The sequence below is a fragment of the Trichosurus vulpecula genome, chromosome 1 (assembly GCF_011100635.1).
Source record: "Trichosurus vulpecula isolate mTriVul1 chromosome 1, mTriVul1.pri, whole genome shotgun sequence".
NCBI classification, from domain to species: Eukaryota; Metazoa; Chordata; class Mammalia; order Diprotodontia; family Phalangeridae; genus Trichosurus; species Trichosurus vulpecula.
Genome location: NC_050573.1, coordinates 195,505,066 through 195,529,538, shown reverse-complemented (window position 1 = coordinate 195,529,538; position 24,473 = coordinate 195,505,066). Strand labels below are relative to the sequence as shown.

The window sequence follows — 24,473 nt, the reverse complement described above, 5'->3', positions numbered from 1 at the left end:
AGTTTCTTAATCTGGAAAATGGCTACCTACACCTTACTGGGCTGTTCTGGTGAAAGTGTTATGCAAACCTTGGATCTCCATATAAAGTTACAACTGTTATCCTTGTTATTAAAAGTACACTGGAGGGGCAGCTAGGTGGTGCAGTGAGTAGAGCACCAGGCCCTGGAGTCAGGAGGACCTGAGTTCAAATCAGGCCTCAGACACTTGACATACTTACTAGCTGTGTGACCTTGGGCAAGTCACTTAACCCCAATTACCCTACCTTCCCCCATCCAAAAAAAATAAAAAAAGAAAAAGAAAAGTATACTGGAGTCAGAATACGAAAGGTTTTAAATGCCAGGCTAAGGATAGATCTCTAGCATGAATGGATTAAAAACCATTTATTAAGTGCCTATGTTATGCCAGGCACTGTTCTAAGTGCAGGGGATACAACAAGCATTAAAGTGTGACAGTCCCTACCTTCAAAGAACTTATGTGTTCTTGGAGGGACATATGACATCTTCACAGATAAGTAAATAAGAGAGAGAGGATAGGGACTGGACCTGGCATTTAACAGGCATAGAAGACTTCTAGATGAGGAAATGCCTGCTTTCAATACAAGTTGGCACCCTCTCTGCAACTTTGAGTCTTAAAGGAGGAATGAAAGGTTAGGTGACCTTCCAATCATCATACAGTCAGGATGGGGTCAGAGGTCATCCTTGCATATGAGTCCTCTTGGCTCCAAGTTCAGCTCCCTATCCACTAGGCCAGTATATACAAAATAAATTACAAGGTGATTAGGGAGGAACCGAGGAGTGGGAGAATTAGGAAGGGCCTCTTAAAGCAGGTGCACTTGCGATCACCCTTCTGGGGACAGAGAAATTCCAAAAACCAAATTCGAGGAGAGCTTTCCAAATGTGGTGAACCACCTGGTCAAAGGTATGGAGTTTGAGGTGAAGTGTCTTGCTGGAATGTGGAGTAATGTGGAGTAATGTGGAATGAGCCTGGAAGGGTAGGCTGGAGACTGATTGGGAAGGGTTTTAAATGCTTAGCAGGAGTTTGTACATTACCTTAGAGGCAATAATAAACCACTGAAGCTTTTTGAGCAAGTGACTGACATGGTCAGGCTTTAGGAAGTGGTAGCAAGTGACAGACCCTTTTCCAGAAAAGAAACACAACTTGAAGGAAAGCCTGGGAGTTCGAGTCTTAAAAATGCAGAGGTCTAGGGGCTTAATCTCATCCAATTGAATCATATTCTAATCTTGAATCCTCTAAAAGAATAAAACCACAGTTTCCCAGCTCAGGTATTCTCCATGGGAGTCTCTCTCTTTTAAAAGTGAAAGATGGAATAATTAACTGGACTCTCAAAAACATACTCTCTCCACCAAATGGCAAAGCCAAGGGGACCCACCCAAGACAGTGTTCAAGAAATAGTCTTGTAGGAGGGCTGACTGGGGAATGGGGCAATCAGAATATGTGCCATCTTAGAGTGGGGGGGGGGAAGGTAGAAATGGGGAGAAAATCTGTAACTCAAAATCTTGTGGAAATCAACGTTGAAAACTAAAATATTAAATAAAATATATACGGAGGGAAAAAAAAAAGAAATAGTCTTGTAGACAACCCATCCCTTTGTGGCATGCACACATATCACTCTGGGACAGATCACAGTGGGAATGAGTTGGGAATTCTCTCATTTTTGAAGGGAAAAATCACAGCTATTTCTTGCATTCTGCCCATGTTTATTAAAAATATTTATTCAAGGCTTTAAATTTTATAAAGCACTTTCTTTATATCATTCCCATTTTAGGGGTGAGGAAAATGAGGATCAGAAGTTAAATATGTCCTTAGTCACTGCTACTAAGTTTGATAGGCAGCATCTATATCCAGATCCATCTATATCCAGTCCTGTGTTTGTTCCATTCCACTGCCTCTCATTTAAAGGCTTTTAGGAACATATCTCAATCCTGCCCATCTTAAAAACTTACCATGAGACTTCCTTCTCTCAAGTTCTCAGGCTTGAAGCAAGGGAAAGTATTCTAATAGTGAAAATTGTCCAAAAAGTGGAAAGGACTGCCTAAGGAAGTAGTAGTGAGTTCATAATCCCTTCAAGTCTTCAACAGCTGCTATGTTAGGAAAAGGGGAACAGATTCCTGTTCAAACATGAGTCAAGCTTAGATGATCTTTGAGGTCCTTTCCAACTCTGAAATTCTACAAGTACATTCTTTTAGGCCAATGACCCAAGTGACCCAGATCTGGCAATCAGATCTTCATCAGTTACTACATCCTCCATCTTCAACATCTCCCCCTCCATCGTCTGCCATAGAAACCTCTTCAAACCTTCCTCTTTACCAGTGGAAACTCTTCTGCAGATCCAGATATTCTCACAAGCTATTGTCCTCCCTCTAGTCTTCCCTTCAGCAGTAAGTTTCTGGAAAGAGTAGTTTAAATATCATTGCCATCCATTTGTACTCAGAGGACCACAAATATAGAGCCAGAAAGAAGCCAACAATTCCAACTCCTTCATCTTTTCAGATGATGAAACTGAGGCCCAAAGTTAAGTGACTTGTCTAGGGTCATGATGGCTGTAAATGTCAAAAGCTAGATTTGAAGCTAATCCTTGAAACTGAATCAATGCTTCTCTCTCTCTCTGTATATATATACACACATATGTATGTGTGTATGTATATGCATTGTGTTACATATTATATCTACGCCCCCATAAACACACCCACACATATATACATACATAGGTACACACACACACACACACACACACACACACACACACAAGATATGAAAAGATTTCACAAAAGGAATTGCAAGCTACATAACCTATGAAAGAATGCTTACAATCACTAATAAGAAAATGGGAAGTTGACACAACTATGAGGTTTCAACTTCCATCTCACCCCTAGCATTGAGATGATAAAAGACAAAAATGATGCATGTTGAAAGGGCTATCAGGAGACAGGCACACTAATTTACTGTTGATAGGGCTGTGAATCGGCCCACCCATCATGGAAAACAGTTTAGAATTACCCTGTACTAAAAAAGGTTACTAAATTTTACATGATCTCTGACCCAATAATAATACTATGAGTCATAAACCCTAAGAAGGTCAAAGGCAGATGAGAAAGTTCCCATAAATACAAAAATATTTATAGCAGCACTTTTTTATAATATCAAATAACTGGAAGGAAAATGGGTGCCCATCAATTGGGAAATGGCTGAACAAACTGTGGTAGATGGATGCAATGGACTATTATTACAACCTAAGAAAAGATAATGCAAGGAACTCAGAGAAACTTGAAAACATATTGAAACTGAGGCAGAACAAAGGAGGTAGAATAATTTACACAATTACAGTGTAATAAGGCAGGTAGGTGGCACAGTGGATAGAATGCTAAACCTAGAGTCAGGCAGACTCATCTTCCTGAATTCAAATCTAGCCTCAGATACTTACTAGCTATATGGCCCTGGATAAGTCACTTATCCCCATTTCCCTCAGTTTCCTCATCTATAAAAATGAGCTGGAGAAGGAAAAGGCAAACCACTCCAGTATCTGTGCAAGGAAACCCCACAAAGACTTGGACACAACTGAAACAACTCAATAATATAGTGTAATACTGATGTAAAGGAAAGCAACATTGAGAGACTTCAGAATTTAAATCCCTGCAGTGGTCAATCTTTTGTTCAGAAAACTTGATGAAAGCATGTCTCCTGTCTGTCAACAGAGAGGTGGTGGACAATGGGTGGAATGATTCTTTAAAAGGGTATCAATAAAACATTTTTTAAAAATGGAATGCCCTTTTCCACCACATCAACTCAATGAAATCCTACCCAACCTTTAAGGCCCAGCTCAAATGCCACCCTTTCCATGACACCTTCCTTATTCCCCAACTAGAAATGATACCTCTGTACTTCTCATTGCACTTTCAGATTCTAACCTGTGTGGTAGTTACTAGACCATATATAAGTTTACACACACACACACACACACACACACACACACACGCGTATATGTATATGCATATGTATAGACGGTATCGTATTCATGTCTTGATAACCTGTAGTAGTAACTACAGGATGGCACTTTACATATGGTCACTGCCCAGTAAGTATCTTTGGAATGAATGAGAGGATCCTGTCAGAGTCAGGATCTACATGGGAAGAACCTCAACAATGTCACTGTGGAACTATAAGCATCTCTTCCCTGTACACTAGGAAATGGCTCAACTCAGGAAGATTCAAGGTTCTTGGTTATATCTTGAGTCGTTGAGGATAGTGGAAGGGGTTCCCTTCTGAAGCCTTGGGACACCAGAGTTTGAAGTTGATTACACCTCAGTGGTCTGCCTTCTTGTCACTAACAATCCTTGACTAGGCATTCAGTGACTTGAGAATATGCATTCTGGGGCCACATTCCCTTGTTTTTGGTCCACCATCAGCAGCCAAAAGATATGAGCTTTGTGTGCATGACACCTTCTAGATACACCAAACACCTACGGTACTTGCCAGCATTGCCCAGGTCAAGCAATGCCCTTTAATTACTGACCTTCCTCTGTACTTGTCATAGGGCTTGCACCTTGCCCTCACACCTATCAATTAATTATGTGACACAATCCCAAGGAAGAATTTTAGCCATCATCTCATCTAAGAAATATTCATAGAACTCCTTTAGAGAGAATTTAAGTTATTTAGGCAATAAAGGTGGGACATTCCATTCTTCACCATAGCTAAACTGATATCCCCTGTATTAATGAAGGTGGAAAGGGGCCAAAGAGTGGAGACCAGGTCAGAATGAAGTAGAATAAAAAACTAAAATATAAAAAGAGCTCTCCCCACCTCTGAGGTGAAATGCCCATTCCAATTCCTCAGAGAGCTCACCAGCAAATCTGCTTCTGTAATTTTCTGTAAGTTTCTTTGCCTTGCTTGACGGCCCAACCGGACACTTTCCAATATATCATAGGCAATAGGATGTACTGGGTTTAAAGGATAATTTCAGGGAGCTTGAACACAATTGAGTAGATACATTAAGTGATGGTCAGTTCTCATGGGATCCATACTATTTCAGAGGTAGAAGAAAATCTTAGAGTCTCCTCACAAACCATAGAATCAGAATTGGAAAGGTACTTAAGGACTCCCTCCTTTGAGGAACCCAAGGCCCGGGGTGATAAAGTGACTTGTAATGGGCAAGATCACACACAAAGTGGTCAATTTCCCCACAACTTCCCAACCTAAAACCCTAACAAAAATGGAGATATGCAACAACTATACAGCAATGAAAGCTGAATCACAAGCTAAGAGAGAAACATTGCATGGGCTTCATGATATGACAACAGAGAACATAAATACTTAAGAGCTTCTATTAACCTTTCCCAGCTCACCAGACACAGTTAGAGCAAATAACGTCATAGGCTTAATGAAGAACCATGCCTAAAAAAGAGCCCTTCTCAATCAATGTGACACCCAGGGCGAAGGAATTATCTGGCTGGTTTATAATGTTACTTTCAATTAACAAATGCTTTTATGTAAAAAAATGAGGCTGAATTTCAGGAAGAGAAGAAATGATAGTTCCTTAATACAGAATAACAGCCTTTTAGTCTAACATGGGTTATCTATATTCCTCCTTCAGGTCAGACACGTCTGACGCATCCATAAAGATGTTAAAGGTTTTACAGACAATCCTGAAGGCTGCATGTAGGAACACTGTCCTGTGTTACTCCTCCTCCTCCCAAAACCAAGCTGGTAGACAAGTGCTTATAGTAGCAGCCCATTCTCATCCCTCGTGTCATTTGCATCATACACAGAGCTCACACAGCCCCACCTCAGTTCACCTGCTTGCATTCTTCACTTATTGATATTTTCAAAATGAGATTTATCCCAAATCAAAGGTAATGGCTTGAGGGAGAGTTTATGTCTGAATTTAAGATGAGGAAAGTGCTCATGATATACATGAGCAAGCAAAGTATTTTAATGGGGGTAAGTCTGAAATCTCCATCTGTACAACCATAAAAAATTAAGCATTTTATCTGGGGGATACCTGAAACATTTCTTGACTACAAAGGGAAGTGTTCCGGTTTAAGAGAACTGGGCTGAGTTCCATTAATTGCAGATTATTGTTACCAGGGTCAAGTTCTCTAAAGTGAAATGAAACACAGACCCATCTTACTTTACAAAATAGTCATGCTCTTGAAAGCCATAAACCAACATTTTTGTATATCAAGTTCAATGTTTCCTGACTTTATTTTTTTTAAATTTTCAATGTTTCATTGATGTCTTTTGTCTTCATATCACAGAAACCTTGCCTAGCAATGTATGTATAATATTATGTTCTGGTAGCCCCTCATCTCTCTAACATGGGGAGGAAGTATGTTTCATAATCTTTTTTCCTGAATCTTCACTGTTTTTTCCAATATTCAATGTTCTACTTCCTTTTAGTGAATTCTGTTCATTTACATCACTGTAGTCGTACATTTTGTTCATTGGCTTCTGTTAATTTCACTGTGCCACAATTCACACTCATTTGTGCCATGTTTCTCTGAATTCCTTGTAATCATCATTTCTTACTAAACAATAAAATTACATTACATTCATATATTATTTTTCAGCTATTCCCTAATTGATGGGCATGGTTTCCAATTCCTTGATACCACAAGGAGAACTACTATGAATGTGCATGTGTGTGCATGTGTATCGGACCTCTATTTTTGTCTTTAACCTCCTTAGGAAATAAACCCCACAGTGGGACTTCTGGGTCAAAGGGTATGGACAGTATAGTCTTTTTCCTTTCATAATTACAAAGTGAAACACAGAACAACTGGACTTCACAAATCTACTAAAAGAGAAGGCATCAGTTTCCCTGTCCAAATGTGGAATGGAGGGGCAGCCAGGTGGTGAAGTGAGTAAAGAACCCACCCTGGAGTCAGGAGGACCTGAGTTTAAATTCAGCCTCAGACACTTGACACACTTACTAGCTATGTGACCTTGGGCAAATCACTTAACCCTAATTGCCCTGCCTTCCCCCCTCCAAAAAAAAAAAAAAAGACAAATGTGGAATGGACTTTCTCAAAAGATAGTGGGTTCCTCCTCCTTGGAAGTCTTCAGACAGTAGCTGCATGACCAACAGTGGGTATTGTTTTTGAATAGGAGTTGAACTAGATTGGCCCCTAAATGTTTCCTTCAACTCTGAAATTCTCTAATTCTTCCTGTAGCCTCACCCCCAACACCAACTTCCCATCTTTTCTCATCTTTGCCAATTTGTAATGGAACAAGGTAAAGTTTCAAAGTTGTTTTTAACTTGTATTCCTCTTACTATTCATAATTTGCTGCACATCTTAAGTGCTATCACTTAGAGTTTACGATTTTTTTTTAACTGTTCATATCTTTTGAAAATTTATCTATTGGGGAATGGTTCTTGGTATTTTATGTGTATGTCAATACTATATATTGTGGATATTAAGACTTTCATCAGTGCTATTTGTTGCAAATATTACCATTCTACCATTTCTTTTCCAATTTTGACATAATTTTATTTGTGTAGAATCTTTTAAGTTTTATATAATAAGAATTGCACATCTTTTATGATATTCCCTATTCTTTGTTTCATTTGTAACTCTCATTCATTATTATGAAAGGTACCTGGTTTTATCTAATTTTTATATTATTTTTATGTTTATTTCATAAAATCCATTGATTTCATTGTGATAGAGATGACTGAAAGAAGAAACAATGTTTAAGAATATCAATTACTTTTTATAGATAAAAATTGTAATTTCCTGTTTAAATGTTTTTAAAATTAAAAATGAATTGCAAAATAAGAGTACGAAGTACCTAGGGTTGTTTTCATTTTGAAAATATATTGAATCTCTTCAAACCAACAACTGCAACCTTGCTTCTAGCAAATCTGCCCACCAGTAATCCACAGCAGAAGAATATGCAACTCTATTTGTTGCTCAGAACTGTGGGGATTCACATTCTAGATGGTGCTTTGAGGAAGCAAAATGTTCCCTCTCACCAATTCACAGATTAGGAAGTTAAGGCTTTAAAAGATATGTAGCTTCAAGTCAGTGAACATTTATTAACCACGCATGTGTGCAGCAAGGCATTGGGAGCATAAGGACAAAAGTGATTTTCAGGAGGTATCATAGCCCAGTGGGAAAGTTATTAATTTTGGATTCAGGAGACTTGGGTTTAGAGGCTACATTTGATCTTTACCAAGTATGTAAATGTTAGGTAAATCAATTAATCTCTCTAGGCGTCATCTATAAAATGAAAGGTTTGGATATTAGAGCCTGGCACCTAAAAGGTAATTAATAAATGCTCATTTACTTGGCTGTAAAGCATTTATTAAGTGCTTATAATGTTCCAGACACTGTGTATGACACTGAGAATACAAAGTGGGGGGGGGGGGAGGGAAGGGGGAAGAGATGGTTCCTGACCTCAGGGAGTTTACGATCGATCTACCAGTGTTTTCTTTTGGTTTTTTACTGTATCTTTTCCCAATTCCACAGCAGATTGGTATAGGTATTCAAAATGTTTACTAACAAAAAAGTGTTACTTCTCAAAACCAACTATCTTGAATGGATTCCTCCTTCTCCTTGAGTCCTGTTCTTGACACAACAGGTTTTGGGTTCCCATATCCTTACAGGTGAGGAACCACTCTGTTCAAAAAGGAGACTGAGAGTGACGTAGTCCTCTAGAAAACAGGCATTTTACCCAGTCCCTGGCTTAGGCCCCATATCCTAGCATTCTGTGAATGGTTCTGACTTTTAGAAATGGATAAGCTAACCTGGACAGATGGAGAAGATGGAAATTTAACATCAAATGAAAATATAAAATTTCCTAGAACATTCTTAAAGGAAATAGGAAATTCTGTCAATGAGTCTTTAGGTAATGTATATTAAGTTAGTTCCTTGAATTATAAGTCAATCAACCAACATTTCTTTATGAGAGACTACAAAGTGTATTAGGTGGGGAGTCAGAAGACTGGAGTTCTAATCCCAGTCTTACCAATAGATAGCCATGTGACTCTCTGCTAGTCATTTCTGGACTTCTTTAAGCTTCAGTAAAGTGACAGGATTGGATGAGATAGCTTCTAAGGCACTTTTTATCTTTAAATAATATGTTTCTAATAAACACTGATTACCTACAATTTGCAAGTCTCTATTTTAAGTATGACAGGGAATACAAAGAAGCTACAAGCTGATATGTTCCCAGTCCTAGCTGGGATGAGACATATATCCAGGAAATTATTTTAACTGAGTAAGAAAAAGATGTCAGATGAGTTTTACCCATGTATTACAAGAATTTGGTAGAAGCCATCACTTTGGGTTTGGTTATTAGATATCTAGTCCAGGGGTCCTTAACCTGTTGCCCATGAACTTAAAAAAAAATTTTGATAACTATATTTCAATATAATTGGTTTTCTTTGTAAACTTTCTATTTTATTTTATATATTTAAAATCATTCTGAGAAGGGGTCCAGGTTTCACAAGACTACTAAAGGGGTCCATTAAAAGTCAGTAGAGATGATGGAATACTGTTGTGCTATAAGAAATGATGAGCAAGATGGTTTCAGAAAAACCTGGGAAGACTTATCCAAACTAATACAAAGTGAAGTGAACAGAACCAGGAGAACGTGTCCATAGTGACAGCAATACCATACAATGATCCACTGTGTATGATTTAGCTATTCTCAGCAACACCACAATCCAAGACAATTTCAAAGGACTTATGATGAAAATGCTACCCACCTCCAGAGAAACAACTGAGAGAGTTTGAATGCAGATCAAAGCATACTTTTTCTCGAAATGTTTAAAATTTTTCTTGGTTTTTTTCTTGTCTGTGTTCTCTTTGCAATGTGGCTAACATGGAAATGTGTTTTGTATGATTTCACATGTACAATCTATATCAAAGTGCTTGCCTTCTCAAGGAGGCAAGACATTTGGAACTCAAAAATTATTTTTAAAAAAATGAATGTTAAGGGGCAGCTAAATGGTGTAGTGAGTAGAGCACCAGCCCTGGAGTCAGGAAGACCTGAGTTCAAATCCAGCCTCAGATACTTGACACAATTCCTAGCTGTGTGACCTTGGGCAAGTCAATTAACCCCAATTGCCCTGCCTTCCCCCCTCCAAAAAAAATGAACATTAAAAATTGTTTTCACATGTAATTGAGAAAAAAATAAAATAAAAACCATTCTTTTTTTTAAGTCAGTGGAAATGGAGTTTGAACTGGAAGTAGAAGGATCTATGGGATTTCAACAGGCAAAGGAGGTGGAGGGTAGGAAAGGCATCTCAGGTGGGAAAATGGGGTGTGAAAGGACAATATTTAAAATTTATTCTAGAGAACAGAGATCAGACCAACTTGACTGAAGAGAAAGGTTTATATAGGAAGAAAGCTGAAAAGTGAGGGTGGGACCAAGTTGTGGAGGGCTTTGAATGCCAAACTACGGAATTTGGACTTGATCCACTAGACTCTGAAGATTTTTTGGTGGGGGGAGGGGGGGTAACATGACGAAAATAACACTCATGATGGATTGAAAAGTTGGCAGAGTAGGAGCTGGGAGGCCATTTAGGGAGATACTCCAATAGTCCAGAGGTGGTAACAGTGAATTATCTATCCTGCTCCAATGTCTCTGCTGACCTCCAATTTCACATCTCCAAATGCCTTTTAGACATCTCAACCTGGATGTCCAGTACACATCTTAAACTAACCATGTCTTTCCTCCTAAACTGTCCCTCCCTCCCTTCCCAGTTACTATAGAAGGCAATACCATCTTCCCAGGCCTTCAGGCTCACGGCTTAGGCGTCATGCTTGTCTCCTCACTTATCTGTCACCACACCCCATATCCAATCTGTTGCGAGATCTGCTGATTACACCTTTGCAACATTTCTCCAATACACCCTCCTCTTCTCAGATGTAGGCCCACATCACCTCACCTGTGTACTGCTGCTATGTGATATCCTGTTGGTGGGTCTCCCAGTTTCAAGTCTCTTCCCACTCTAATCCATCCTCTATTCAGCCACCAAAGTGATTTTCCTAAAGCAGAGGTCTGACTATGTGACTATTCAATAAATGCTAATGACTCCCTAGTACCTCCACGGTAAAATGTAAAATCCTGTTTGGGGGATTTAAAACTCTACAAACCTACTTCCTGTCCTCTACCTTTCCAGTCTTCTTACACCTTACTCCTGACATGTACTCTTCCATCCAATGATATTGGCCTTCTGGCTGTTCGAGGGAACAAGACAATCCATCTTTCACCTCCAGGCATTTTCTCTGGTTGGACCAGCCTGCCCTCCTTCCTCGACTCCACCTACAGACTTCTTGGTCTCCCTTTAAGTACCAACTAAAATTCTATCTTTTATAGTAAGCCTTTCCCAGTGCCTCTTAATTCTTGTGCCTTCACTATGTTAATTATTTCCTATTTATCCTGTGTATAGGTTGTCTGAATATTTGTTTACACGTTGTCTCCCCCAAATAGATAGTGAGCTCCTTGAGGGCAGGGACTGCCTTGTGACTATTTTTGTATTCTCAGCACTTAGCACACAGTAAATGTTTAATAAATGTTTAATGATTAATTGATAGTAGTGAAAGAGAGACTAATAGATGTGAAAGTACAAACGAAGACTCTATAGGGAAAAGCCTAGGTGAGTGATTGTATTTGGGTATCAAGAAAGAGGAATCAAAGCTAAATCACTAACAAATTTCCATATAACAAGGTATGCAGATTAGCAGAAAGCCACAAGAGACAGTCTAGGTTACAGGACTTGGAGAAAGGGCCATCTACAAATTCAATTAAGCTCACAAGCAAGGTTATGGAACAGCCAGCCCCAATGATCTCTAAAAACAGGATAGACAACCTACAACCTGTTTTAGATGGCTTAGGTGTGGAATATGCCTGGAGGCAGTTGGCTGGCCCAGGTGACCCCTAAGACCTGCACTTCCTACAATTCTACATTATGAGAAATTGGAGAATTCTATTAGACCAACAGTAGTAGCCACATTAGCAAGGATTAAAGGGACCATCTTATTTAAATTTCTCTAAAAATATTCTCAAAAGCTTCTCAGCCAATTAACAAGCATTTATAAAATGCCTAAAATGTGAGAGTTGTTACTTATTCTTCCTACTGAAAGCAGACAATGTCCTTTAGGAGATCTGGAAGGGACCTCAGATATTATCTAGACTAGGACACCCTAATCTGGTGTCTTTAAGAAAAAGACTGATAGCTGTAACTGATTTGCTTTGTAATCGTATGTATTCTATTTTATGCATTTAAAAACATTATTCTGAGGAGGACTGCCAAAAGGAGTCCAGGACACACAATAAGTTAAGAATCCCAGATCTAATCCAACCCTTTTATTTTACAATTGAAGAAAATCTTACGAATCCTGAAAATTGCAGGTGGTCAATAAAAGAGCCAGGATTCAAACTTAGGTCCACTGACTCCAAATTGCATGCCCTTGTCACTAAATAAGCTGCCTCTCTAATCCTTAATTATTTCTGAATCTAAAAAAGGAGACCCCCAAAAAATGGGGTGGGGGAGGGGAGAGGGCACTCAAGAAAAGAAATTACTGTCGAGGAAATGACGATAAGTTAATTAAAGTATTTGACTTTTCATGCAACTGAGTTTGATATCAGTGCAAACTAGCAGTTTCAAAATATCACAATAGGGTATTTCTGTTTAAGCTGATTGTCTCCCCCTTATTTTAAGCTAGTTACTTGACAAATTCTGTCTTTTTTTTTCAAGAGATGTTAATCAACTAGGGTGCAGAATTATTTCTGCAATTTCTCTTTAAGAACTACTGCATTCCAGAGTGCAGGGAGCAGAACCAGAGCAATTTATACAATAACTACAACACTGTAAAGACAAATAACTTTGAAAGACTTAAGAGCTCTAATCAAGAAGGATTGCAGAGGTACCAAGATGACGCATGCTATCCACTTTCTGACAGAGAGGGGATGGACTCAGGGTGCAGATTAAGACATGTCTTTCTTGGATATGGCTTGCCTAGGCATATTTGTTATAAAGGTTGTGGTCTTTTTTTTCTTTTCCCATTTTTTTTGAGAGTAGGAGATAAGGTGGAAGCATGAGAAAAATCGAATTTTGTTAATTAAAAAATTAAATTAAGATGTCAAAATTCTGCGTTCTTTACTGTCTCTGGTATTTTAGTACTTCCCTGTGCTTTTAGGGTGGACTAAACAGATGAGAGACAAAGAGACATGAGGGGAGGGGAGGGAGGGGAGAGAAGGAGAGAGAGGGGGGGGGAGGGGGAGGGGAAGAGGGTAAGGGAAGGGGGGAAGAGAGAGAGAGAGAGAGAGAGAGAGAGAGAGAGAGAGAGAGAGAGAGAGAGAGAGAGAGAATGGTGGAGACTAGCTTCTGGAAACCATCTGTGGTAAGGGCTTACCCAGAGGGGAAAAGATATTTGACCCTGCCACCAAATCAACCTAAGAGAGAATCACCCATTCCAGATGCTAGAGACTAAATATGGGCAAATAACTGATAGTGATGATGGTAGGTCTTACCAAATGCTTATACTCCCTGCTGGGGTCCGTGCCTCTAAATATATTCCCAATTGTGGATGGAAGATCTTTCACTTGGAGACATAAGATTTCTTTCCCTCCCTTCGCGCCACAATCCCTGCCTTCCTGGCAATGTAGTAAGCGAAAAGGCCTTAGAGCTAATTTAGCAGTGCAACAGGGTCATTTATAGAATTAGAAATCAAATTCTTATAAAACACTGCATTTAGAACTGGAGGCGCCTCAGAGAAGATCTAGTTCAACCTACTCATCTTTCAGACGAAGAAAGCTTCCAGCTATGACCTATCAACATGCCCATTTCTGTGAAAATGAAGCGAAGACTAGCTGTCTATGGGCAGGCTTCTCACTTTTTTGTCCATTTTAACTTGATCAGTTAGCTAAAAAATAACTAAATATTCAAATTGTCCTTCAAGTCCCCTTTGGCATGGAGACACTCAGAATGCAGACAATGAGCTAAAAACTCAGGGGAAGGACTGGAGTTTGGAGAGTAGCTACAATGTATCCAGTCTCTCTATGCTGTCCAGCAAGAATTCCCTATAGCAATGTCAAAAAAAAACCTAGCAAACTCTTAACTAGTAGGTGCAAAAAACCACTCATCTTCTCCCTCTAAAGACTGAACCAGTCATTCTCAATGACAAGATAACCTAAATATAACCCATCTTCTGGAGTCTCTCAAGAGACTCTGGTCCACACAGACAGAGAGCTCTCTCTTATTCCAGGCAAGAAATCCTGGCTCTCTATCTTAAATCTCGGTTTTCAAGTTCATGGTAGTAGGATCACAGCATTCCAGCTGAAAGGGACCAGGAATCTAGTCTAGCACTTTCAATTTGCAAAAGAGGGAACTGCATGGTAGAGAGGTTGGTGTTAAGATTTTTAGGAGTGCAACCAACAGTTCATCCCACCAGCCTGGGTTGGGTGTTAACAGTAATTGACATGTCAATGATACCAGCAACAGCTTAAATGTATATAATGTACTATGATAATAAACAAAGCCCTTTTCTGGACAGTTCCTCAACCCAAAGCAAACTTGTATGAACTGATACAGATCACGAAAAGCAACAAGTACGAGTACAATGTTTACCATGACTACAATAATGTAAATTAAAACACCACCAAAAGACTCAAGTCAGATTAAAAGGCAGCAACCAACACAATTTCTAGGAGAGAGATGAAGAAACACACCAACATTAAGATGTGGAATATCACATATATGCATGGGGATGGAGGGGGTGGGGGTGTGAAGTATGTATTGATAAAGATCTAAGAGGTAAAAGACCACAGGATTCAACAACTAAACAAAGCTTAGCAAGAGAGAGCTGCTCCACTTCTTAAGCCACTCTGCTAAAATCTAGAAGTGGTTCAGAAGAAGAAATGAAAGTGAAAAAAAATGCTCTAAATCACTTTTGATTAGAGAAATGCAAATTAAAACAACAGAAAAGGAAAAGGATAAATGTTGGAGGGGATTTGGGAAAATTGAGACACTAATGCACCATTTTGGGGAGCCATTTTGAACCAAAGGACTAGAAAACAGTCTTTGATCCAGCAATACCACTACTAGGAATGTAGCCCAAAGAGACCAAAAAAAAGGGGGCCAGGGGAAGGACCTACATATACAAAAATATTTACAGCAGCTCTTTTGGTGGTGGCCAAGAATTGAAAATAGAAGGGATGCCCATCAATTGGGGAATGACTGAACGATTGTATTACTGTGAGGGAATACTATTGTGCTATAAAGAAATGACAGGCAGGCTAGTTTCAGAAAAACCTGGTAAGACTTATATGAACTGATGAAAAGTGACGTTAGCACGGGAGGAGATCATTGTACACATTAAGAGCAATATTGTATGATGTTCAATTGCAAATGACTTAGTTATTGTCAGGAATAAAATAATCCAAGACAATTCCAAAGGGTTTGTGATGATGCCACCTTCAGAGAATGAAATGATGGAGTAGGAATGTGAATCAAAGCATACTTTTTTTACTTTATTTTTCTTGGGTTTTTCTTTTTTGTTTGTGTTCTCTTTTGCAATATGGCTAATATGGAAATATGCTTTGCATGACTGCATATGTATAATTTATCCCAAAGTGCTTACCTTCTCAAGGAGGGGAGAGAAGGAATTTGGAGCTCAAAAATTATAAAAATGAATGTAAAAAAATTGTTTTTTTACACAATTGAGTAAAAATAAAATAAAATCATTCTTTTTTTTTTTTTTGCAGGGGAGTAGGCAGGGCAATTGGGGTTAAGTGACTTGCCCAAGGTCACACAGTTAGTGTGTCAAGTGTCTGAGGCCGGATTTGAACTCAGGTCCTCCTGACTCCAGGGCCAGTGCTCTACTCACTGACCCACCTAGCTGCCCCTAAAATCATTCTTTTTTAAAAAAAATCAAGAAATGAAATTCTTTTCCTTGGCTCTAGTAAGCTCCTAAATCATAGCTCATGGGACATCATGGGTTCATAGTTTTAGAGCTAGAAAGTGATTTAGACATAATTTAGTCCAACTCTCTAATTTTATAAAATCAGGAAACTGAAATCCAAAGTCAAATGGTAACAAACAAGGTAATAAATGGTAATGCTCAAGGTAATAAATAGCAGAACCCACTATCCAAATCCAGCACTCTTTGCAACTCAAGAAACTCCATCATCATCACAAGCAGATCTGTTTACATCATAGCTGATAGAGTCCTAGACTTCAGCATGTTCAAATCTTGCCACAGATACTAGCTATTGTGACCTTGGGCAAGTCACTTAACTGTTCTCTGCGTTGGTTTCCCCAGTTGTGAAACTGGGATAACAGCACCTATTTCACAGGGTTATTGTGAGGATCAAATGAGAAAACATTTGTAAAGTGCATTGCAAAATTAAAAGTTCTATATAAATACCGGCTATTGTTATTACTGGGCAACTAGGTGGCCAGTAGATAGAGTTCAGGGCCTGGAGTTAAGAAGACCTGAGTTCAGATGAATCCTCATGTTCTTACTAGCTGTGTAATCCTGGGCAAGTCACTTAACCCTGTTTCCCTCAGTTTCCTCATTTGTAAAAATGAGCTGGAGAAGGAAATGGCAAACACTCTAGTATCTTTGCCAAGAAAACCCCAACAGAGGTCACAAAGAGTCAGAAACAACTGAAAATTACTAACCAACATTGTTCTTACTATTACTAGTAGTGGTAATACTAGTAGTAGTAGTAGAAGAAGCCACAGAAGGCCAGACAAGCACAACACAGAATTCTGAGGATCATAGAGGAGGTAATACTATTTCCAACCTAGCTGATGAGCCCCACCTGATAAGATTCTTGTCTAGATGCTACTTCCCAAATCAAGTAACCAAACCTGTCTCTGTGTCACATACAAACACACACACACACACACACACACACACACACACACACACGCCAAAATGTTACAAGGGTGCAGGTGACTCTAACCATGTTGGGACAGTTCTGAACCACCCCTTGATGATGCAAGGAAAGCCACTACCTGATGGAAAAGAGCTGTTTTACTCAATCACTATTCCAAGAGAAGCAGTGAAACGCAGTGCAGAAGGGATGTGTGACTGACTGTGTAGAGAGCTGGAGCACACTGGACCACTGGTGCCAAAAACCAGAGCCACAAAGATAAGGAAATCTCAAGTGCCAGGATAAAAACACTTCGATGAAATTCTTAACATCCTACTGTCCCTTCAGAGACTGCCAAGTGGCCTGCTCAGTCCCAGTCCTGAAGCATGATATACTAGTGTACCCACTGACCCGTTTTCAGAGAATACATGCCAGATACTTCAGGATGAATATTCCTAGGAAAAAAAGGTCATTGTTCATTCAAAACATTTGGAAATAAGAACCGTACCACAGCCTGGAGTGACTTAAAAATCTATGCTCTGATGTGATACTCACAAATACTATCAGATATTATTTATGCAGACTCTCTTCGGATTTAGCAAGGCAGAGCCCCACATAAGTAGCTTTGTTAGAAAAGAAGTGACAAGAGCAGAATTGGTCTCCAAGTGTGGGATGCAAGAGGTTTGTTTCTTTCAAGATAAGGGAGAATTGGCAATATTTGAGCCTGGTAACATACATAGGAGAGGTCTGATTAACACCTGGTACTGGAAGTACTATCCATTATTAGAGAACAGTCAATGGTGGGCGTTCTGGAATGATGCAGGGCAGCTATCAGACTCCCTCGTTCACTATTTATAGGAACAAAAGAAAAAGAAATCCACAGAAATGCCACGAACTCCTTAAATGCAACTCTATGAAGGACACCAAAGGTGATAGCATCCAAAAGGACCTGGGTTTAAATTCCAGTTATGACACTTATTAGCTATGTGACTATGAGGCAAATCAGTTAACCACCTGGGAAGTAGGGGGAGATCCATTCAAAATGGAAAAAAAAATACTACTTGAGCAAACTATTTCACAGTGACGAGCTTTGTATACCGTAAAGTACTACATAAATGTGTATTGTCATTATCATGGCTGTATTTGGGTTTTCAGAAAACATTCTTTACAAATTCTTTTCGTATATATTTTTTAATCTTGAAGAACAGAACACAGAATTGAAATCAACCAATAGGCATTAGGAATCTACATAAACAAGCAAGTACAGAAAAATCAGGGTTAAAATAAGTTTCTTCAATGATTATACTCATACACATACATGTTCTTCCCCCATGAGACTGCAAACTCCTTGTGAGCAGGGATTATTTTATTCATTGTATTTATATCTCTAGCTCCTAGCACAGTCCCTGGCACACAAGACAATAATTGCTAAGAAGAAGTAATAACAACTAAAAGGCAGAGAGAGGAAAAAGGGTAAAAATCATACTTCTCCACTTTTTTAGACTATGAAGAGTATTATGGTTCCTTGGGCTCAGCACCAAGACCATCTACTGAAATACTTAGTCACTTCTCACATCTATATATGAATATTATGTGGTTATATGTACACACCTACATATATTAGTGAGCAACAATCTCTACCTCCGGCCCCACCTTCCCAAGTCCCCAAGTAAAGCCAACTTTAAAAAGTCCTGGGAAACATAAGCTCACAGGATGATGAAGATATGTGTTCCATGAACGGCCAATGAATATTTACTGACTATCTTTTACCTGTCTCCTTCCCTGCTCCCTCCCCTGGTTTCCTCCTGTTTCCCATGCTTCAAGGTACAGTCCCACAACTTGGGATGTCGGGTTCTAGAGATAAAAGGAATCTTAGAGATCTAGTCCCACTCCCTTACAGATGAGGAAAATGTTCTGGTTAGCAGCAGAGTTGTGATTTAAATCCAGATTCCAAATCCAGTTACACCGCACTGCCTTTTCATACCCAGGTTCTAGAGCTCCCCTATGTGAGAAATAGTGTTTGTTGTTCAATCATTTCAGTCAAGTACCACTCTTTGTAACCCCCATTTGGGGTTTTGGTGGCAAAGATACTGGAGTGGTTTGCCATTTCCTGCTCCAGCTCATTTTAACAGATGAGGAAACTGAGCAGAGTTAAAGTGACTTGCTCAGGGTCACACAGCTAATAAATGTCTGAGGTCAAATTTGAACTCAGGAAGATGAGTCTTCCTGGCACTTTAACCACGAGAAATAGTGTAGGCAGGTGAAAAAGCACTGACTTTGGATTCAAAGCACCTAGGTTCAAATTCTGCATCTGATGATCTTGAGTAAATCAATTAAACTCCTTCGGCTTCTGTTTCCTCACCTATAAATAATGGGGTTGGACTAGATGGCCTTTGAGGTCCCTCCCAGCTCTGGATCTCTGCTCCTAAATCTAAACATTTTTTAGCCATCTACTATGTTCAGAGACAATACTGTGCTCAAAGGAGGAGTAAGTGATACAAAGGGGGAAAGGAATGTTACGCATATACAAGTAACTATAATATAAATAATACTTAAGACAATTGAGCAGCTAGGTGGCAAAGTGGATAGAGAACAGGGCCTGGAGTTAGGAAGACTGTGTGACCCTGAGCAAGTCACCTAATCTGGTTTGCCTCAGTTTCCTGGTCTGAAAAATGAGCTGGTGAAGGAAACAGCAAACCACTTCAGTATCTTGGCCAAGAAAACCCTAAATGTGATCACAAAGTGTCAGACATGATTGAAATGACTAATAACCATAACAAGTTAAGAAAGTTGCGAAGTGTTTGTGGAAGAGAAGGTAGGGAAGAGATCAGGGAAGGTTCCCTAGAAGAGGTGATATTTAAACTGAGTTTTAGAGGAGGAGAGAAGACAGGGAATTGGAAGGGTTGAGGGCATCACAGAAAGAGAAAAGCACAGAACACGTATAGGAACAAGGAGTCCAGTTGGGGCGGCTCACAGAGGAGATAAAAAGGAGCCGTATGAAATAAGGCTGGAAAGATAATATGGTGCCAGGGCGTGGGAGACCTCAAATGCTGGGCTTACAAGTTTCATCGTGTAAACTACTCAGTAACCAGTAGAAAGACACTATGGGGTTTTGGCCAGAGGAGTGACATGAACAGCTTTATTCATGGAAGGAAGGAAGGATGGACTGAAAAGGGATAGAAGGTTAGGAAGGAAGACTAACAAGTCTTCTTAAGCTGCTGCAACAGTTCAGGCTGGTGGTAATGAAGACCTGTACCAGAGTGGTGGTGGTAGTAACAGAGAAGAGCGGTCAGATGTAAGAGATCCTGATGAGAGCTGGTAACTGAGACGCCAACTAGAGGAAGGAGCAGAAGATAACAGCAGGACTTCTAATGTGGGAGTCTAGGTGGACAGTGGTATGGGTGACAAAAATAGTGACATCAGAAAGTTTAGGAGAAAGATAAACAGCTCAGTTTTAGACCCATTGAGTTCCAAGTGCTGGCAAGAAAACCTGGTAAAGGCATCCTGTAGGCAGTGTAGATGTGTTGCTAGATAGAGAAGTGAGAGCTGATCATAGAGTTCTGTCATCTGTATGGAGGTGATAGCAGAAGCCACTCTTCAAGGGATGGGGGGAACCTGCAGCCTCCAGGCCATATGTGGCCCTCTAGGTTCTCAAATGCGGTCCTCCAACTGAATCCAAACTTCACATAACAAATCCCTTTAATAACCCTTCTCTGCTTAGTAATAAAGCCTTAGCTTCCAGGGAATCCTGCAGGCTACTTGTTTGGGGGGGTAAGCAAAGGGACAGGCCCTTTCATTTACTTCTGATTGGTTCGATGGCTCTAGCTCAGGTCCCTTGGCTCTCCTGAGAAGTCAGCACCCACTCACCTGCCTTCAAGATACTAAAGGATTTTAAACCGTATTGTTTGTAATGTACCTCGACTTAACTCAGCACAGGCTTGGTAGATTTTATGTAGATACTTCCAAAAGAGGTGGAAGAGGGGAAAGGGCAGAATTTGCAACGAAGAAAGAAGGGTTGAGAAGATGACATCCAGCTTCCTCCTGACAATCTTGCTCCTACAGCACAATGAAAGAGAATAAGTGTGTAGTGCCTGTTGCTGGATGTCGAACGTTTGTCTACCTCCGGCAGTTCCAGAATTCGGGAGCCGGGCCCAGGCTCTTCAGCAACAATTTGGCCCTCTTAAGATGTGAACTAAATCGTGGGGGTGGGGTGGTTTCAAGACTCCCGAATCTAGATCGAGCTCTAACACTACCAACACCCAAAGTGCTGGCCTTGAGCATCCCAACCAAGGGCTCTCCATCCTTGGTCGCCCCTGGGGCCCCTGCAGCACCTTCTGCTAGCGAGCCCCGGCCGGCCGAAGCTGTAGTGATCTGACGGGTTTACAATCTCGCGGGCTCCCCACTACGTGGGGAAGCTTCAGCAGCTTGGGCTGGTTTCCAGGAACAACAGAGAAGTCGCGGACCCATCCGAGTGCAATAGTCTCCAAAGACGCAGAGAAGCAAACCTTCAATGCTCCTCACCTCCTTCCCCTACCCCCACCCCCAAAGAGCCTCCGGGTCCAGAGGAGCCCGCACAGTCTCTCCAGGAGATAATAATCCGACACAGACAAGCGTGTCTGCAGATGAAAGCAAGGAAGGGAAGAGAACCTTCGCCCACAGAAGAGAAAATTCGGCAGATCATATCAGACTATTGCACACACACATACACATTAGACGATTACACTTCACACACACACACACACACACACACACACACACACACACACACACACACAAAACAAACAAGTTTAAACAAGCTCTCAGAAGCAAACGAGCTGGGCTCAGTGCAGGCAGGCAGGCGAGACTGACTCACTAGTTAGGATCCGCCAGAAGCCTTCAGCAAACTGCCCCAGTCAGGGGCGCAAACGGCTAGCGGGGGGTGGGGGGACAGAGAGGAAAGAAGGGATCCAAGAGGGCAGATTTGGGAGGGGAGATGGAGAAGGAAAAAGTGAGGGGGTGTCTGGATTCCTTCTTTTTGGAAACATTTCTCCCCCTGGAGCCTGTAGGAAGGGGTCCTTCCCGTCCCCGACCCCCAAATCTTCCATTCCATTGATCCTAATCCCCCAAAAGCTCTAAGACCGTCAGCCCAACCCCCAAAAAGATGGTTAGCCTAAGAAATGCCGCTCTCCTCTAGCCTCCGCGTCTCGGGTTGCTTCTCAGTCCGACTAAACAAAAGAGCAAATTTAAATTGAGTGGGTCGGCAGCAGTAACATTTTTTCCATAGTTTCCCTGCACTACGGACGCGCTTAGATCTAACGGGAATCTCCCCCCAGTTGGAAATCCAAGCTTTTTACTCTACAAGGAAGACAGCGGATAGACAGGGAATCTACTACCCTGGCTGATTACACTGTGGCTGCTGGAATCTGAGAACAGCGAACCCCAAACACAGGCTTACACTGCAACAAAACTTCTCCCTCGCTGTCTGGGTTGCAGAGGGGGTCCCTCAGTCCCCATCGCGGTTGCAGGAGAGGTCGCACATTCCTCGGATTCCCCAGCACAACCCCGGAGGAGAAAGGTGGACCTGTTACTTGATCTCAGAAACATCAAAAGAGCGCAAAAAAAGTTGTCACTAATAATTGTCTCGCCTCCCACTTTCCTAAAGTCACAAAACGCCAAAGAACCTCCATTCATTTGCAAGAGAGAAAGGAGGAGAGAGGGCTGGATCAGGACTGGGGGCTGGCATTCAGCCTTGCTTACCTTACTCTTGACTTCCACTGCGTTGCAATCGAAAAACCGCAGACTCTGAGATTTATTAAAACTCCGATTCATTTTTTCGGTCCCAGTTATCTCTATTCTTCGCCCTTGTTCAACAAGGGCTGCAAAAAGCTGATCCGTCTGTGGGAAAGCGCCCCCCTCCCCCTGCCTGTGGCTGGTCCCCCGACCTACAGGCGATTTTATCTTCCTTTGGAACTCCGCAGCCCCGAGAGAAGTCTCTACTTTGCCCCAGCGTTCTAATTGGAACGCCCGCCTCAGTCTCTCCGCTCTCCCCAGGCTTCGGTAGGTAAAAATCGCCCGAACTGGGCTCACAGCGCGCGGTGACTCAATGGGAAGAGAAGCTAAGAGGGAAGACGCCTGCACGTATTACTCCGCCTCACTGGAGAACCCGCCTCCCTTTTTCTCCTCCCCTTCATCATTCCATGTCCCTGGAGTCTGCAAGCTTGCTGCGGCTGCTGCTGCTGCCGCCGCTGCCTTAGCAGGCTCCTCGCCGGCAGAGGACGCGCTCTGTTGTCAGCAATTCAGTGGCGAAATTCCTGAACTCGAGGCAAAGCCACACAAAGCTCTGGAAACTGCAAACCCGGTTTTCTAGCCAGTGAAATTTGCACCGCACCGTGGAACACCTATCGTGGCCAAGCTTCCCGGCTTTAGCGGCCCCGCGAGATCCTAGTGTCTGCTCGGCTTTCGTTTCCTTTCTTCAACCATCCCTTCTAAAGAAGCATTAGTATTTTTGTTTCGTTTTTTGGTTGTTGTTGGGGTGGGTTTTTTGGGGTTTTGTTTTTTGCTTTTCCTGCTCCCTTGGGCAATTGTTTAAGCGAAGCATAGCAATGAAAACCACAGGGGGAAAAGGCAAAAGGGAAAAATGCATTCCCTATTTAAGAATTTCTTAAACTTGTAAAGTCAGGAATAGATAAAATCGCGGGGGACGGGGGCAGGGTGGGAGGGGGGAGTGAAATATCTTTGGATCATCTACAGAAATGGCATTGTTACTTTCTGGCTCAGGCCCTGAATACTAAACAAATTCCATTCACGAAGTTTTTGGTGTTTCAAAAACCTCCCCAAGAATGGATTACAGTGAGAATTTTACCTTGGCCGAGCTCCCTGCCCCTCTCTGCTTGAGCGGGGGTGGGTAAGGTGGGGGGAATCCCGTCTTTATATGCCTCGATAGGAGAGCCTACGAACAGCTAGGGGATGCTGTGGATAGAGCTCAGCGCCTGGAGTCAGGAAGACCTGAGATAAAATATGGCCCCTGAGCAAATCGCTTAGCCTCAGTTTGCCTCAGTTTCCCCATCTGTAAAATGAGCAGGAGAAGGAACTAGCAAATCATTCCAGAATCGTCCAACAATAATAATAACTTTCACATAGCGATTTAAGGTTTGTAAAAACAATGCTTTACAGATATTTAATCCTTACAACTGATCCCATTTTAGAGATGAGGAAACTAAGGGTGAGAGACATTAAAGGGATTTGTGCAGGGTCACACAGCTAGTAAGAATCTGAGGTCGAAGTTGAACTCAGGTCTTCCTGGTTCCAAGTCTGACCCTTTATGCCACCTACCTGCCTGCCTACCCAGGGGAGCTCAGAGGCCACTTCTTCTATGAAATCTTTCCACCTCTCCAGTGGTTACCAGGAGTACACTGGTAAATGTTTAACATTTAACGACTGGCTTTCCAAAAGAAATGTACACACGATGTACTTTTAAATTTAATCTGCCTTATTAACATTTTCTCCATCACTTTAAGTCTAGACAATTAAGAAAAAATAAGGCAAGCCTTGATTTGTAGCATTTGCATATTTTCAAGATGCTTTCCTCAATGGGTTAGAATTGGCTCCAGCATACCCCTGGATCCTCCCCCTCCTCAGTTTAC

At 41.2% G+C, this 24,473-nt stretch overlaps 1 protein-coding gene across 1 annotated transcript in view; it reads right to left on the bottom strand.

Annotated features, from left to right (window-relative positions):
* The window catches only part of PARD6G (par-6 family cell polarity regulator gamma), a 158,152-nt gene extending 135,192 nt beyond the window's left edge, over positions 1–22,960 (bottom strand). Inside the window, exon 1 of the mRNA XM_036766905.1 lies at positions 22,588–22,960. Within this exon, the coding sequence (XP_036622800.1) occupies positions 22,588–22,659 (72 nt within the window). The 5' untranslated portion in view covers positions 22,660–22,960. The remainder of the gene's footprint in view (positions 1–22,587) is intronic.
* Between the last annotated feature and the right edge of the window lie 1,513 nt (positions 22,961–24,473).